This window comes from Lepisosteus oculatus, chromosome 8 (assembly GCF_040954835.1).
Source record: "Lepisosteus oculatus isolate fLepOcu1 chromosome 8, fLepOcu1.hap2, whole genome shotgun sequence".
NCBI classification, from domain to species: Eukaryota; Metazoa; Chordata; class Actinopteri; order Semionotiformes; family Lepisosteidae; genus Lepisosteus; species Lepisosteus oculatus.
Genome location: NC_090703.1, coordinates 16,604,619 through 16,622,666, shown reverse-complemented (window position 1 = coordinate 16,622,666; position 18,048 = coordinate 16,604,619). Strand labels below are relative to the sequence as shown.

The 18,048-nt window shown below is 37.1% G+C and overlaps 3 protein-coding genes across 6 annotated transcripts in view; 1 reads left to right on the top strand and 2 right to left on the bottom strand.

Annotated features, from left to right (window-relative positions):
• Positions 1–321: 321 nt before the first annotated feature.
• On the bottom strand, positions 322–6,606 carry LOC102688654 (zinc-binding protein A33-like). 2 transcript variants are annotated; one of them, XM_015350683.2, is made up of 6 exons: positions 4,333–6,604; positions 3,410–3,484; positions 2,829–3,053; positions 2,269–2,291; positions 1,963–2,075; positions 322–1,581 (listed from the first exon to the last, which is right to left on the bottom strand). In XM_015350683.2, exons 1-6 carry the CDS (start codon positions 4,735–4,737, stop codon positions 1,028–1,030), a joined length of 1,395 nt encoding a protein of 464 aa, XP_015206169.1. In that variant the 5' UTR covers positions 4,738–6,604; the 3' UTR covers positions 322–1,027. The 2 variants fall into 2 exon arrangements, with proteins under 2 accessions (XP_015206169.1, XP_015206170.1); XM_015350684.2 differs by lacking the exon at positions 2,829–3,053 and having other exon boundaries at positions 4,333–6,606.
• Positions 6,607–6,648: 42 nt separating this feature from the next.
• On the bottom strand, positions 6,649–12,315 carry LOC102688451 (zinc-binding protein A33-like). Of its 2 annotated transcripts, none has more exons than XM_006632522.3 (6): positions 11,851–12,315; positions 11,193–11,267; positions 9,891–10,124; positions 8,866–8,888; positions 8,295–8,410; positions 6,649–8,067 (listed from the first exon to the last, which is right to left on the bottom strand). In XM_006632522.3, the coding sequence occupies exons 1-6, from the start codon at positions 12,244–12,246 to the stop codon at positions 7,520–7,522; spliced, it is 1,392 nt and encodes a 463-aa protein (XP_006632585.2). In that variant the 5' UTR covers positions 12,247–12,315; the 3' UTR covers positions 6,649–7,519. The 2 variants fall into 2 exon arrangements, with proteins under 2 accessions (XP_006632585.2, XP_015206171.2); XM_015350685.2 differs by having other exon boundaries at positions 11,244–11,267.
• A 2,683-nt stretch (positions 12,316–14,998) lies between these two features.
• Positions 14,999–18,048, top strand: part of LOC102688245 (cysteine-rich motor neuron 1 protein-like) — a 53,074-nt gene continuing 50,024 nt past the window's right edge. For both annotated transcript variants that reach the window (XM_015350918.2, XM_015350917.2), the window contains exon 1: positions 14,999–15,818. In XM_015350918.2, the coding sequence (XP_015206404.1) occupies positions 15,527–15,818 (292 nt within the window). In that variant the 5' untranslated portion in view covers positions 14,999–15,526. The remainder of the gene's footprint in view (positions 15,819–18,048) is intronic.

Below are 18,048 nucleotides of genomic sequence, written 5' to 3'. Positions count from 1 at the left end.
ATCTGAGAAAACTGGACCAGTGGATTCACCTTATGTTACTTCATCCATGTTTTCATTAAAAGAAATAAATATATTTTTTTCACAGTTTGTAGGTGTAGTAGGCCTGCAAAATGTTCATAACTAAAGTAAGGTGATTTTAGTGTACAGCAGTTGTTTGGTGTACAGCTGTTGATTCAGCTGGTGTACTTTTAAATCTAGACACCTTTGGAATCCTTGTTCAAATATTAAATACAGTTTTTCTACACGATTCAATAAAATTGATCTTATTGGGTACTATTAGAAATTTAAATTTAAGAGAAATAATTGCACCCAAGAAATGGATGAGTTTGAAAATGTTAATTGAATAATTTAATGTATAGTGACATACATTTGAACCCGATTGACTGATTGGCTGGCTATAGGACAAAGAAGCTGGAACACTGGGAAACCATGCAGACTGAGGAATTCACCATGGGGCAGCTGCTTTGCTGGAGGAATGCATGAGACAAAATACAAAAAAGTGGAGTCTATGTAATTATATACTGTATATATCCTGTGTAGATGTACAGTGAACACAAAATAATGGGAATGATTATAGTGCTTGGTTATCATCAGCCCTTCCAAACTTCAGTAAAGAACTTCTAATATGTAGTATATAGATGAGCATTACCAGAAACCATCTAAAAATAGATTTTAAATTGATTTACATTTTATGATGCAGTGATTACATCAGATTACATAGTGTCAATTAAAAAAAATATATCCTAGGAGCTGATTGCTTCTTTGACACAGATGACATAGGTATTTTTTTGAATTAAGTTGCTTTTCCTTAGCTACAGTATGCACTTTAGGACAATGTTCAAATAATTACACGCTTTATAGCTGCAGTGCTTACACATTACCAAAACAAAGCAGGGACTGGAATGAATGACCACCATAAAACCATAAAACAACTGCGATCATGACTGAAACGATTTTAGTGTGTCTGGAATAGAACAAAATACATTGTGTTTGAATAAGTCAAATAGCTCCCTTGACCACTCAGCTATTACTCTTCTTGACTTGTGGGTTGTGGTGGACAAATTTGGAGAGGGAGAGAATTTCTCCCATCGTCATTTGGACCAAAATGGAAGTAGGGATACAGGCGTTCAGTGAAACTGTCTCTAAAAGAGAAAATGCAGGAGCCATCCACTGCGTTGTAGAAGGACACTTCTCCTTTTTCATAATCCAGGAAAATGCCAATCTTCCTGGGCCATTTTACAACCTGGGGGGATAGTGTCTGTGAAGTGCAGGTGCAGTAATCTGTCCCATCTCGCAACATTATGGCCCAGTAACCACTTAGAGGTCCCAGGCTGATGTTCCCCTTCCTGATTACTGACTCTTTTGCTATACCAAGGTCCCAGTGGATCTTCTCCCCGACCTCTACTTCCCAGTAGTGTTTCCTGGAGCTGTATCCCTGGGCCGCCAGGGCACAAAGACAGCTGTTGTAGCGCCCTGGGTTGTCAGGAAGGTCTTGTCTTTCCGCAGTGTATTCTAACCTAGTCCCATCCACAGACACAATCAAATTCGGATGAGCAGTGTTGGGATCAAAAGTAAGATGTTCTAGAAGAGACACAAAAATAGAAATATTAGCAGAGCTTCTTAGTTTAATGCTGCCAGCTTTATGTACTGCAAAGTTTCATATAATATATTATCCAGGAAAATGCCAATACTCACATCTTACTTTGCATGCTACAGTATATGACCCTTAAAATTTATTTAAATTCATCTTTGAATCATTTCCATACCAGGTATGGATTGGGGGTATCACATGAGTCATGTTAGGGGTAAAAATGGAGAAAAAAATAACTGATATTTAATGTATAGTATGTGAAAAAATAGTAAAAACTAAGCCCAAAGCAATACTATCTGTTTTATCATTTGAGAAATAACATAAAATATGTGCTAGCCAGAAATGTCAATTGCACAATTAAAGAAAGTTACCTGAAAATAACACAAGAAAGGCAAAGTGTACATTTTTCCAGGTAGAGTGTAAGGCAGTCCCCAGGTAATTTGCTGAGTTTAAAGTTTTCTCTGAATCTATAATGTTTGAATACCTGAAAATCAAAACAAAATTATACATTTTTTCATACATAAGCTAGAGTTAGATTAACACAATACTGTATGTTTAAAGAATAAAAAAAGCATATTTATTCATAAAAATGCACATTTTACAAGTTACAAAATAGTTACAAAATAACCTTTCAATACCTCTAGACAGGCAGAAAAATAAATCTATTTTTTTTTTACCTTTTGCAAGTTTTCACAATTTTCTGATTAAAAAAAAAAGAAAAATGTTAATATTTTCTCATTATTTTACATTTAAAATCACAAAAGAAGTTTCTATGTAGGTCTGTCAGTTTTATTTTAAAAAGCCTTGAAGATATACAGTAGATGCACACATTTAAAACTGTTAAAAAAACATTTAGCCAGTTCTGGAATATACTGTACTTTCTACAGAATGCTAAGCCAACTATTTAGTGATAATTATTAACCAAAAATATTACATGAGGAATCTGTTTTTACACATATGATGACACATCATCAAGTAACAGTTAATGATTAAGGAGAAAAGGGAAGGTTATAATTTTACTGTATCTAGTACTAAAGGATATGTTTAGCTCTCTACAGAAAACAACAGATACTGTACAAGTTTTCATTACATTTAAAATATTGTATCTGGTTATGACTTTTCCAGTTTGCATATAGATTATTTGATGTCAGTGAGCAATTATTACATAATATGTGCTTTAGAGACTAAAAACTCCTCATATTTAGAAAAGCAGTCTTCAATTAACACTGCAACTTACAGCAAGAAAAGAGGCATTCTGTGACTCAGCTACCTCCACAGCACTCTGAACCTCCTTAGTAAGTAACAGTTTGTCTGACTCTAACTGTCTCATTTTGCTCTTCATATCAGCGACTAACAGGGACTTCTCATGCATTACTCCAAGGAGCAGCGCTTGCTCTGTCAGGTTTAGGTGGTGATGCAGTCTGGCGAACAACATTTGGATTTGTCTTCTTCCTTTGTGTGCCTAGTCATGCAGAGAAAAGAGAATCTGCATCAAGTTGTAAAGACTAAACATGTTCTGTAGATGCAAGAATTTCTAAAGCCCATGAAATACAGTAGTACAGTACACAGTAAGGTTTTCAAACTGTTTCAAAACTAAAATGATTTGAAAAGGCAGTGACAATCTTTAGTGTTTTAAGTATTAAACATTAATTATTAGTAACAAATTCATGAGTCCCTCATCTACTACTAGTCCATTTGTTTATTGATAACTCTTTTTACTATTATTAAAAAAGTCACTAATACATACTTTTGTATTTTCTAAGAAATTGGAATATTTCTTACTAATAGAGGAATTCATAAAGTTCACTTTATTATTACCTGTATTTGCAGCAGATGTGACTCCATGGATTTCAGCACTCTGTTGTAGTTGTTAACTTTATCCTGGATGTCTTCCTATTAAAGAGAACCCAGACTAATAAGATAAAAAAGACTACTTTATATAGCATTGAAAATCATACTTCCTACTTTTTAGCTCCTTTAAGAGTATCTTAATTTAAGCCAAGCCTGCTACAAAGCAGCAGTGCAGAGAGGTGGATTGGCCTCTGGACTAGAGGGTCACAGATTGAAATCAAGTAAGATGTTGCTGTTGTGCCCTTGAGCAAGTTATTTTACTTAGGTTGCTCCAGTAAAGGCTCTGTGTATAATTATTGTAGTTGTTCTTCAGTATGTTGCTGTGAATAAACCAAAATTCTCAGTTGACCTATTTGATAACAGAAAAGATAGAATTAAGAAAAATAAGTAGACTCCTTAATTTTCCTTACTTTCATAGCTATACTGCATCATCTCAAAGAAGAAATATGAGATATGCAGAAACAGACTTGGTATAAGGTACAGTAGATACAAATATGGTGCACTTGAGTTGCACTGATACAAGAGATTATAGCACAATTAAATGAAATAAACATTAAACAAGATATTTTTGCTTAAGAACAAACAAAACATTTTTTCTTTGTTCTTGGACAAATGAAACAAAAGAAAAGGTTTCCTTTGACAGTTCTGCGACAGAAACAAAAATACATTTTTATTAATTTGTGAATTTAGCTCTTTAACTGTGTTCAAGGAGTAACATGTACATGTACTAAGTACTGGAAAAATGTCTTTGATATATCGTCAGAAATTGTCATTTGGATGAAGTCAGAAGACTGGTGAAATGTTCATGAAACCATAAGATCAAATAGGTTAACAAATATATTTGCATACAGCTGGGCAAAACAGGATTTCAATCGCTACTGTTACAGTACCTTAAACGCTTCCAGTGCTTCCTCTGCTGGGATAATCTTGTGCCCTGCATGCTCTTCACCTGACACACACTTAACGCAAAGTAACTGGAAACAATCGTGGCAGAAGAGTTTCAGTTTTCCTTCATGGCAAGTACACTCAGGAAGCTCAAACAATTTTTCTGCCACTAGTTTCTCTTGGACATATATTCCCACAATCCTCTGCAACAGGCTGTCATTTCTCCAGCTATCAGAGATGGAACAGTGATGACAGTCCGGACACAGGACTCCCTCTGGGGTTTGTGTCATTTGACTGAGGCAAAGCCTGCAGAAGCTATGTCCACACATCAGTGTCACTGGGTCATGGAATAGTTTCCGACAACCTTTGCAGGATAATTCCAAAACAAGTTGAGATTCAAAACTTTCCATTGCTGAGTACACCTGAGCACCCTTCACGAATGTACTTTCTGATTCAGTAGCTAACAGATCCCTCCTTCCACCACACCCTGCTTTCTGGGTTAATTAGCATATCTGTTGCACCTGTTTTAAAACCTGAAATACTGGAATGACTCATATGGGCATAAAAAGCAACTTAAGTTGCCCTCATACACAGTATTTAGTAGCAGTTTTACTTGTATAATAATTTTAAACTCCTAGGAGATAATTATAAATAATCCAAGGAGAATGCATTCATGGCTGAACAATGTCTTATTAAGGACAACAAAACCTTAAAAAGTAATTGCATTGAAGTAAACAGAATAAATAATAGTTGAGCTAAATTTTCAGGAATCCTCTTATGCATTGGTTAACAGAAGGCAACACTGTTAAATAGTGTTAGAAGAAATTGAAAATCATTAGCACAATCACCCTGATCTGTTTGTGTAATCGTCAGAATCAAAAACCAAAGAAAGTCAGCTCTGTTATTTTGACAGCAAATAACATTCAGTTAAAACCACAATGCTCTTTTTAGAATAATCTTCCCAAAAATCAGGCCTTTAAAGCAGAAAAATATTTTTAAACCTGTGTGGGTAATGCTGTCTGTTTGTGTTGGTGGACAATGGATACCTTATAAAATATATGGTTTTAGCCACTGGTAGATATTGGTTATTGTGTTATACAGTATAGTGTACAGCACAAAATGCTGCTTTAAACACATCCTTGCATATTATTACTAGCAATTTACTCAGTTCAGAAACCTACATAGTATGAGAAAAGGAAAAAAGCACACTGTCCATAGCTCTATGCACATCTTTTCTAGCACTCTGCATTTTGGTCTGATCAGATATAGATGTCTCTCATACTCTTCGCCTCCTACAACCAGGGAACAAAGTCACTTTCTCATCTTTCGAACAAGCAGCTCTTTGCCATGATGTCTGCTCTTTTTCCAGTTCTCCTGATGTTGTCAGTTCTCAGCCTGGTGTAAGTAAGATACTCTTTCCAGGTCACTGCAGCTTCTTCCTCTGCCCACCACAGAAATCCTATCTCTAGTGATCTTGTTTTCTATCACTTGTGCTTCTCATTTCACTCCTTTCTGCATCAGTGTTCTTATAAAACATCACATATCTTAAATGAGTTGATCATACAATGCTCATACCTGCATCAAATGCGCTTCTCACACTGTATTCACACTCTCCATTCAGTTTTGGAGAAACGACATATCCAAACCAACTTGATCAAGCAGAGTTCTCACTCCGGTAGCTCCATCACTGAAGAAATTTGTATCTGTGTTTTGGGGTTCCTTTCATTCTTTTTGGGGGGTGTGACAACACTGGCCATATGGCCAAGGCTGTCCTTTCCTCAGCCAGGACAGTTATTCCTTGACACCTACAGTAAGTACTTAGTACACTATTCCTTTATTTTCATCAGCTCCTTTCATTCTGCAGGAATTCACCGAGCTTCTTGTGCAATTAAAGAGAAGTTCAGGAGGAGGTCAATTGTAATCTCAAATTCCTGCTTTCTCACGTACTGTATACTGTAAATACTCACCTGCTGTCCATAACTCTTCATGCATCTTTTCTAGCACCTCTCATTCCACCCCATCTTCACCCTTGCAGCAGACTCCCTGGTTCATTCCTTGTAAGTGAGGGACATTGCGACACTTCTAGCCTTATGACCATGGCTGTCATACCAATCACTAATCTTCACTAAATTATTACATAAAGTACACTATCACTTTGTGTCTGTTGGTTCATTTAGTTGTAAGTTGAATTTGAACAAATTACTGAATATTTTTCAGTTTTCTGTAGCAGTTGATTTTCTACTGGTAAGAACCACATGCCACTGTGCACTGCAGTGTCAATAATAGCTGCATCCAGGAGGAAAATAGAAATGTCACCAATGGAAATGTATATATTTTAATTTAAATAATGAAAATGACCTTCAGAATTTTAAATAAACACTTTTGAGATCCATGAAAATTAATTGTTTAACAATAAGGAGCTTCCACCTGCTCCATAATTAATGATGATCTTCCAGATTTTTTCACTTGATGCATTCAAGCAACATTCTAGCAATAAAGCTAATAAAAAGGGACAGGAGAGGACAGCATTCAAATACATCACAAATTAACAAAGGCATTGACAAAGTCAATACAATGAATGTCTTCAATCCATCAACTTCAGAACATTCTGCAAAATGGAAACTAAAGGAAATACCAACAATAGGAGACATTTCTTTACATAAAGTCTAGTGGGAGTCTAGACCAAGCTGCCCCACTGTGATGTTAAAGCTGAGAGTCTTCCATCTTTCAAGAAATGGTTAAACGAGATCCTTGGATCAGAAATTAAAAGTGGCAATCTGTATTTTTGCTTTATATTAAACTTTTCATCATCAAATCTGAATTAAGTAATTTTGACAAAAACAAAATTGCTCTCCACCTTAGGAGAGAACTGTGCTACTGAAAAACCAAAAGAGAGAGTAAAGCTGAATGACTCATTTGTAACCTTATATTCTTATGTATATTATAAATTATTTTACACTTAACATTTAACTGTTCAGAGATAAGAATGATAATTCTTTTTTCATAAAACAAGTTCCAAGATTTTGGGAGAAGGAAACTTTGCTACCTTTATAATACATCAGACAAAACATGTTTACAATTGCCATCATTCATGTGGTTACTTAAAAATAATAACTTTGTAATTAAACAATCTTGCTAGCACCTCAGATAAAAGTGTGGTGTTCCCTAATGAATGCAAACAGCAACAGCTAACTAATCTTCGGTTTCCTGTGTTGTGTGAATAACCATTGGCTCTGTATTCCCAATCCCTATATTTCCAGTTGGTGTGAAATAAGGGTAAAGCCTTTCAGTGAAAACAGTCTCAAAAGTATAGATGAAGGAAGAGTCTTCAGTGTTAATGAAAGACAGCTTCCCAACTTCATAGTCCAGCACTATTTTGATTCTCTTTGGTTTTGATGTCAAAACCAAGTTAACAGGGGGAGTGTCAAGAGCCTGATATTGCTTGCCATTTCTCAACCATATAGCCCAGTAGCCATTTTCTGGGCTAAGAACTATCTTCCCTTTCCTGTTGGCTGACTCTTGGGCTATACCTAAATCCCAGTCCGACCTGCATCCCACCTCCACCTCCCAGCTATGGGTCCCTGATGTGAAACCCTTGGCCCCAAGTACGCAGCAGCATCCGTCATAGCGCTTAGGGGAATCATCTTGGTCCCATTTAACCTCATGGTAAAACAGGCTCCTCAAATCCTCTGAAAGACCAAGAGACTTATGAGCTGTGTTAGGGTCCAAGACCACCATGTCTGCAGAAATATGGAAAACAGAATATTAATGTTTTTAGAATCATATCTCCCAAACAATAAATTACAAGGTACTGTAAATACAATTTGATAAGAAAAATAGAAATTGTACTCTGTAATCATGTAGCTTTATAAATTGTATACATTAAAGGATATCCTTTGTGTCAGCAATTATTTGCAACTTTCAATTATTTTTTTACAAAATAAATTAATTGGTCAGTCAAGCTCACCAGTGTCAATGGCAGCCAGCATCTTATCCCAGACATCTGTGGAAAGTGAATTAAGGTGTTTTTCAACTTCTACTTCATGGTTAGCTTTGTTAGTTCTTTTTCTTGTGGCATCCACCCTGTAACATAAAGAGGGTATTCAAATCCAACTCGCATAAAGCTTGGTGCAGAAGCAGAAAATATAGGAGGTAAGTCCAATGCATCCTTCTTGAATATTAATTGTAAATTCGGAATTAAACAACCATCTTCTTATTAATCTCTTTGTTCTACAATGCAGGCATTCCATGATTTTAAATAACAATGAGCAACAAATTAAACTTCCACAACATCTGTGACTTATTACTTAGTATCTAATACAGTCAACTTGCAACTTACTGTATTTACTCTCAATTTAAGCAGTCGAAGATTTAGGCGGTTACTCAAAATCCCTAATCCCAGCATAAATTATGATTTGACTGTATATCGCATTCTTGTTAGAAAACATATCGGTATTGGCAGATTTTTGTGAAACACTCCAAAATGTAGTGCTCACAATTCTATAAATCTTTAACATAGGTGTCAAATAAAATCTTACCTTTTCCAGGCTTCTTGCAATCTCTACAGAGAAGAAATAAATACAATTAGCTGTATGGATCATTTCACTCTAGGTTTATTCATATCTTAGCAAATGATTTTTCATAGTTTAAAGACAAACAACTTCTCTCTTATTTTTAATTGTTTTATGTAGCATTTGAATATGAACATTTAATATTTTTAACACATTCAAATAGAAGAACATACCAGAAGTGATATCACCCTGCAACTCACAACTGGCAACCTACTAAGCAGATGCAAACCTGGTCAGTACCTGGATAGGAGACCTCCTGGGAAAAAAAAAGGTTGCTGCTGGAAAAGGTGTTAGTAGGGCTAGCAGGGGGTACTCACCCTGCAGTCTTGTTTGTCCTAATGCCCCAGTATAGTGACAGGGACACTATACTGTAAAAAGACACCATCCTACAATTGAGACGGAAAACCGTGGTCCTGACCACATGGTCATTAAAAATCATTGGGTGTTTCTCGAAAAGAGTGTTTACCCTGGCATCCTGGCCAAATTCCTCCTGGCCTTTACCAACCATGGCCTCCTAATAATCCCCATCTCTGAACTGATTTCATCACTCTGTTCTCCTTCCCACTGAAAACTGATGTGTGGTGAGCGTTCTGGCGCACTATGGGTGCCATCGCATCATCCAGGTGGATGCTGCACATTGGTGGTGGTGGAGGGGATCCCCATTACCTTTAAAGCACTTTGAGTGGAGAGTCCAGAAAAAGGGCTATATAAATGTAAGCTATTATTATTATTATTATTATTATTATTATTATTATTATTATTATTATTATTATTATTAATAAGAAGAAGAAGAAGAAGAATGTTTGACGAACTCAACACCAATTCATCACATCGACAGACAGTTCAAAGTAAAAAAGGAAAACACCTGTGGATGTTTGGATGGTTCTGCTTTCCAGAATGACCGATTATTTCAATTCAGCAATTGTGAATAGTGTTTCTTACTAGATTGAATGACTCAATACAGAGCAGATGAGTCTTCAGGCTAGTCTTACCCTGAGCATGAGGCCATATCCCTTCTCCTCCAAATCTTCCTCCACTTCAGTCAAGCTGCTCGTGAGGATGCCGAGGCCCTCTTTCACTGAGTCTATCTCCTTCTCTATCTCCTGCTGCTGCGCCTCCTCCTCCTTCCTCACACAGTCTAGCACACGTTGCTCTTCCTCACGCAAAAACTGCCTAGCCACTTCCACCATTCGCTGCAGTTGAACCCCAGTCACATCGGCCTGCTCCTGCAGCAAGACCAACAATCGTCAATGTCATCAGTTCAAACTTGTAAGCAAGATCGTCTGCTCCTTTATCAAACTACATTGTTGCTTCTGCATGGATTACTTTATACTAATCCAATTATAGCCATGCTGAAAAGAGAAGAAAGAAAACACAATGTTTCGGTTATGGAGCCTTCTTCAGGTGTGAGCAGGATAATCTGTTTTTTGAGGGAGAACATGGTAGAAAGCATTAGTTTCCTAGAAAATTGTAGTAGACGTTTCTGAGTGTTACTCTGGGTGGTATTAGAGTCACAAGAAAAAGTATTACATTTCCAGGGAAATCCTTTAGGAATGATATTATGTCAACGAAGGATCTGTGAAGGAATAAGAGGTGGTTAGAAAGCCTGGTCTTGGAACAGATCGCTGTGAAGAGATGGAAAGCTGGTTTAGTAAGTGACCCTGCTCACACCTGAAGAAGGCTCCACAGCTGAAAGGTTGTGTTTTCTTTCTTCTCTTTTTAGCATGGAATAAACCTATTACTTGTTCCTTTGCAGCCTACGCATGCTGACACAGCTACCCACCTGAACTATTTTTAACCATTACAGCCAGTGTTCCTTTGATAAAATTCCTTAAAGGATGAAAGCAAGGAAATGACTGTTACATATTGTAGCATTTAGTGCATAATGTTTCCACACTAGGCTTCTGAGCCCTGTGTAGCACTAACAACGTACTTTTTTCCCTTATCTCAATGAATTCTAAAATGTAATGAATTCAGTGAGAGCACTGATTACTTACAGTAAGACTTCAAACAATACCGATAAAGAGAGAGAAGAAAATAGGATTTTCTACTCTAGGAAAAGAAAAATCTCTTTAACAGGTTAGGAAATCTTGAATTATGTTTAGAGGGGATTAGAGGAAAACTCAATTAAATTTATTAGTACACTGCACTTCAAATAAAAAAAACTTTCAATAAATTAATAATGAATATTCAATTTTAAAACTAGATACATGGATCTGAAAACTGTGTATTAGTTACTTCAAGCACTCTGTATGAATTTGTAGTCTCTTTTTAGTCTTAAAAGAGTCTTTTACCTCTATTCGCTTCAGTGAGCATTCATACTTGGCTTTAGCCTTTTCACTTACATGTCTTCTCTCTGTCATTTCATTCTGGTGGGAAAATAACATAAAAGTGTTATGAATAACATACGTTTTGTGCTCATATTGTATTTCCTTTCTTTTAAAGTGCTGTACCCCTTGCCAAATTATGTAGACAAAATGTACAACAGGGAAATAGTACAGTAGGTTATTGTTTTTCTCAATAGATAAACGGTTTGCAATTTCATAAAGAGACATTTTTATGAAGGATGAGTGATAAGCAATTACTGTAATCTTGTAGGACACAAGAGGTCTCCTTTCTGCACATCATCACTTGTGAAGAAATTAATATTCATGGCTGAAAACTCACAAGAACAATGTGTTGTTTTTGCAGTTTTATTTGTTGTATGAAACAGTATACAGACCTTCTGAGTCATTCATAATAAAACAAAAAATAAAAAGAACTGCTCATTTGTGAGAAGATTTTATATTTGCTGTTCTTATAATTGTAACGCCAACAAACCATAAACAAAATGAAAAGAATTTGCCACATCAGAAACCATTTTCCACAGGACTGGAGCCAGCCTGTGATATTTAGTACAAACATGTAGACCAGAACAGACACTGCTGCATCTTTGGCTGTAAACTGTCTTACCATGAACTCCTCCAGCACGTTTTGTATAGGGATAACATGGTGGCTTGCATGCTGCTTGGAGAACTGGCAAATAAAACAGATCGCATCTTCCTCCTCTTTACAAAAAAACTGTAGCTCCTGGTGGTGTTTAAGGCAAACAGTGGTGCTAGCTCTCTCTTTCCGAAGCAGAGCAGCCACACATGTCAATGTATGGTTGGACCTCAGTACACCTGAGCTAGGAGATTCCCCGCAGTTTGCACAGACCCTACTGTCCTTGTTTTCCCAATGCTGGGTAATGCACTCCCGGCAGAAAATATGCCCACAATCCAGGGTGACGGGCTCAGTGAAGATGTCCTTGCAGATAGGACACTGCAGCTCTGCTACTAAACTGCTTACATAAGCTCCTGCAACCGCCATGAGTAAATGTGAAAAACTAAAAAACGGGAACGCACAGCACAGCAATACAGAGAATGGGTGCTGTCTTTCATGCACTCTCTGGAACAGGAAAAATAGGAAGTTCACCTTAAACCTGTTCTTCAACATTCCTAGTGGCCACAGAAGACAGTGTTGGAAACACCTACCACTGTCTACACGCTGCTGTTAAGCACATTGATGTCAGAGTTTCTTAAAGCAATACGAACAGTTACCTTTAATATCTAAACCCAGGACAGATTCCTTACCTTCAACACTCTATAAATTTCCACCGTTTTGTACTGTATGTACTGTAGTGGCATGCCTGGCCATTGTCAAGTTTGCCTTACTTTCTTTAATGTTTGTTGTGATCACATAAAGCACTAACAAAATTCTTCAACACTCAGAAATGTTTCAATAGAACAGAAAACTGTAAAGGTCACTTGACACTCCCTTTTTTGTTACTTGATGTATGGCTTGAATTATTGGATGTGCAAATGGAGCCTTTAGAACATTTTCCCATGATCTATGTTTTTGTGGTTATTAAAATCACGTATTTACCGATGCCAAAACCAAGATTTATTGTCCATGATGTACTGACGCCTTGTGGACATGAGTACGAACTTCATCTTCATCAGTCCACAAGAGCTGTTATGATGTGGTCACTGGCTTGTCTCTACCTTGCCTCTTAACACTTCTCCTGAATTTCCATAGGCTTCCACCACATCCTCTTCCAGGCTACTTCAACTGGCCTAACTCACTTTCTCCAATGCTGTGCTTTGTCAGTCAGGCATCCATAATAGCAGTTTTAAATGAGCAAGGGACACTGCGCTGAAATGTTTGCATATATCTTACATTTAACTACAGTCAAATCCATGCCCTACGTTTAAAGATTATCAAGCATTTGGTGTGTGTCTGTGTTTCAGTATTGCTTCCCAATACTCTGTGGTTTCCTGTATATTCCTTCCCAGTCACATAACCATTCCACTTAAAACAAAAGAGATTAGTAATTAACTTTTTAATGTTTATTTTAATTTAAAGAGAGTTAGAGGGGATCAAAATCACATAATCAAGATTCCAAACCAGGCACTCTCTCTGCAATGTTGTAAGAGCTGGGTCTCCATGAATAAAGCTAAATACTTTTAGTAGCTCCCTGGCAAACATGTTAAAAACAACCTGTCAAATGAATAGGCTCTATCAGCAACGGGCAGTGAATGGTTGACTTGCTCCATTGTCATCCCAAACTAGAATAATCTCAAAATCTCAATCTTATTGAAAGCCAGCGAGACTGTCGTAATTCCCAGCACCATTAACATCACAACCACCACTGAAGATGATCCTGCTTGAAGAATGAGATGGGACTGGCCTGCATAAATGTCAGAATCTCGTGGAATACACACCACATCATGTTCATGCTGCTCCTACTGCTCAGTTGTGACTAAGATAAATAGTGGGATCTGTAGTGAGTGTACATTTCTCAGCTAACCACGCATTCCTCAACCCACATGTTTTCTTAATCACACTAAAAGCTTTGCAGCTACATTTGTTACTGTATACAGTATGCTTTTATTTACTTTACAGCTAACACTATAGAATAGGATAAATTATTGTTGTTAATGTTTTTAGCTTAAAATCTATCTTGGGCTTGTTCAGAATAATAATAATGAAATAATAATGTATAATAATAAAATCACGTCAATTATATTGATTGAAGTTGAGTTCACACTAAAGTCTGAATGTCATGCAATAAGACTGAGGAAAAATACTGACAGTATGTCTCAAATGCATTTGTTATACATCAATGTACTTATGATAGAATCTTACAAATACAAATTATGCTAATTTTACATAATCGTTGAAATACAATTCTACAGGATATTTTTGTAAGACAGAGGTGGTTATGGTGTTACCATTCTTATAGGTGACCTGTTACTGTGCTCTTACTGTACTTACACTAATAGTCCATGACACAAAGAGCATGGAGAACTACTGCAAAGCAGCAGAAAATATATACTATTGAATGAAAACACTGATAATACAACTTTGTTTCAGGTAGTATAGTTGATTTTAACTTTGCATAGTAAATAATGGTAATTGAAAGCTTGAAATTATGAATGCAAGTTTTCCATGTACTGTATGAATCACAAGACAGTTAAAATGAGAGATAGATGAATTAATGAATTAAGAATTTAAAGTAGACTAGGTACAGTATATAGATAAATCTAGCAAATAAACTCAAGCTGTCTACTTCTAAGACTTCAGTTACCTGTACATTCAAAAAACGTTCCTTGTTGGTCGATATAATCTGAGCCGAGCAATTACGTTTCTGCACTGTGGGGGGAAGGAAGAAAGCGCACTGCACATACCAAGCGTTCCGCAACAAATGATTCATTCGCATTAATCTGCAACTTTAATGATTTAGTACCGCCTCCCACAAGTTGTATTGATACTTTCTTGTAATGTATGTTGTGGTTCATTACTGATAAACTGGATACGGTGTGATAACCACTAGGAATGTATTAACTTTTTGGTATGCAATCTAATTAGCATCCTGACACTGCCGTCTTGCTCTGGTGCTAAAAATAACAGAAAGAGGACAAGTCTCTGCAACCGCTCTCTTAAACCTCTTATCACGAAGACTCCCCCGTACAAGGTTTTTGGTTACTGGGTTTGACATTACAACTCGGAAATTGCCAACTGAAAACTCCCACTATTTAATACGTGTGAGTGGATAAAGCCCGTGTCAGTCAGGGTAAGGGGCGACGCTAGTTTCTCCATCCCAGTAATGTCAGTTGGGGTTTCAGATTGCGTTCCCATGCAGAAGGAGACCGCCGTTGACTCTATCATCACAGTAAAACAGTTTGCAGACAGGGGGAATGGATGTACTGATATCCTGCACTGTTTTTGCTTAAACTAATGTGGTCTTTTGATGCTGCGAGGAGCAAGCAAGAATTTCAGCAGCACTGGAAAGCAAGTGTTGCATTTCTGAGGGTATTGGTAAACCAATAAACACAGCAAAATAATACAAATATTAAGTATCCATTAGTAACGGATATTTTTTATCAACTCGGTATTTTTTTTCTCAAATCAAGATCCTAAGAAACAAGTGATCTAAATAGCAGATTGTAAGTTTTTTTTTTCTTTTTCGGTATAGGTTTTACATGCTGATTTGTAACTCTGGAGTAATTGCTGCCTCTACCAAGGCGTAAGAATCTCTCAAGAATCGAATGCGGCACTCGCCAGAAAATCAAGAATATCTACAAACAATTTTAAACCCATACTGGATATGTACAACAAGTATTTCAAAGTCGTGTTCTTAATTTTTTCATTTCTGGCCCGTGTGCTTATGGCTTATGAATGCACGCCATGTGAGCTCAGGACTTGCGTTCCCCATACCTGCGAGAACGGGCGGACTCCAACCCGAGACCCCTGTGGATGTTGCGACTACTGTACCAGGCTGGAGTGGGAACCCTGCGGCGGGGAGGACTGGAGTGTTGGCTACTGTGGTTTAGGGTTAACTTGCGCGGGTGCAAATGGGACACGAGCCGCGACGGTACCTGATGTGGGGATTTGTAAAGGTTGGTATATTCAAGTAAATGCGTTGTCTAATAAACTCAGTCTGTAATCTAGTGCCTTTCGGATATTGCAATCGGGAATTTGTTTTCAGCTGATTTATCCGGTAAAATACAGTAATATTGTTTAATGTTTCCCGATTTGAGTTCCCATTCCACTTAATCGGTTTATGTTAAAAAAGGCTCGTGGGGGTTGATAATATGTTTTAGAGGTCAAGATTTGTAAGACTAAACTGTTCTGTGACCTTAGAACGAGGGTAAATGAGAAAGTGCAAAAGTACGCTGGTTTACATGAAATGTCATTCATTCATCCGCCGTGTGCCAGCTACTGTGTGCCAACCCAGTCGTTCATGATTTAATTGAATGTTATTAGATTTCCGTACTTATTTGCCTGGTTGGAGTTACAAGTTCACGTTTGGAGTAGCTATTTACTGCCAAGAGTAAGTATCTGTTATTTTGGATTTTGGTCAGTCATTTTCTTATTGTTTTTCAATTAATAAGTGCGACGATAGTTCTGGCACCACACACTTGGGCTGAATTACACGTTTTAAGAGGACTTTACCAGAACATGATTTGTAATTTCGAAACCATTTGAAGCACCCTAATCTAACACGGTCTAGCTATTTCTGAGTAAACAAAAAAGGCAGCTTTTTTCAGTTTCAGACAGTGGCTGGTTTTGTGTAAATCACAGCCTCTTTGAAGTACTGTACCATAAAATGAAACATTTCCACAACATCAGTATAGAAGGCAGTGGACTTCTGAATTAAATTATCCTGTAGTTTAACAATTAACTCTTTTATCGCCTACCAATAAAACATTACTGTATGTACTGTATGTGCTCCTGTTTTGTCCAGTAAACTCAAAAAGCATTACTGGCTTAGCAGATTTTTTATGAAGAGATACTGTAGTACTGCTGATGATAACCATGACCCATCCAAGGCAGTAAAATGTGGCTCTGCTGCCATTTTAATTCCCAAGATTTTTAGATTACATTGTGGTGTTTTTATGAGCAACCCCGTAACCAGCTTTTTAAGATTGTAGGGTTACATGTATTTGTCTACAATTATATTTGTTAGTTAATATACTGTACAATCTGTAAGAGGTAGGTTAGTTGTATGAGGGTGTGAGATACTGTCACAGTTTAATTGTATAACCTTGGTTGTAGGAGGTGGGAATCAATTTACTAACCTTTATGCCACTACCTGCATTTTCTCTAACTAATGAATCCCATGAGACTGAAGCAAATGGAGGTGAGAAAAAACAGTCCTCCAGAGTGGCAGATTATGAAGCATGTATTTACACTGGATTCTCACAAAAAAGATGCTTGGATTGTTGTACCTCCACATAGGACTCCGATAGATTCCATGGAGAGTTATGTTGATTAAGATTTATTTACAAAGGAAGGTGAAGCATGCAAGCTCCCTACTCTATCCCACTCCCTGTGTTTTAAATTTGAGTTTTTTATGTCTTAGTTTAATCAGTTTCATACTGAATAACAAGATATACTGTAGCCGTACTGTAATTATTTTGCCCATTCAGAAGTTCATTACAAATCCCAGAAGAATATAATGAATATCTTTTTATCAGATTGTGTCATCACGATTAAGCAAATAAATGTTATACCTTTAAAGTGGAAAATCATAACAGTTATTGGTGCATATTGCATGAGCAGGATACATTGTCTTGACTGGATTAGAATTGAAATCTAGTTTTCTCTGAGCTGTTTGGGTTATTTTCTTAAGGGTAGTGCAATGTTGCAAATCCAGATTGCGGATGTTGATGGCAGTTGGAGATCCATCCAGTTTAAATCCTATAAGACCTAATGCCTGTTAATGGCAATGATAGCATAACTATAATAAATGGACTGTCACAACCTCTCACAAACAGCTGTTCAGAAGGAAACTTATTTAGGTGAGAAATTCCCTGTCATCCGGTCAATAATGTCCCCTAATTTTCCAATGCAATTCCAATGCAATATCTTAGAGATCTGTGCATTCAAAATAGCCCCGAACGGAGAGGGTAGCCAGCTCTTGTCCTTTATGTTATCTTACTCATGTTTCAAAGACTTCCTTTTTAGCACAATATCTACAAGAGGCTTCAGAAGCTAGTTGCCTCATCATTACTCTGAATGCCAAGACAAGCAGTCTCTCTGATTGAGAGGGACCTCAGGGAAAGTGTAGTGAAAGTGGCTATAATTAAAAGGGCAGTCAGATAGAGTGCATCTCCAGTTTTAGTG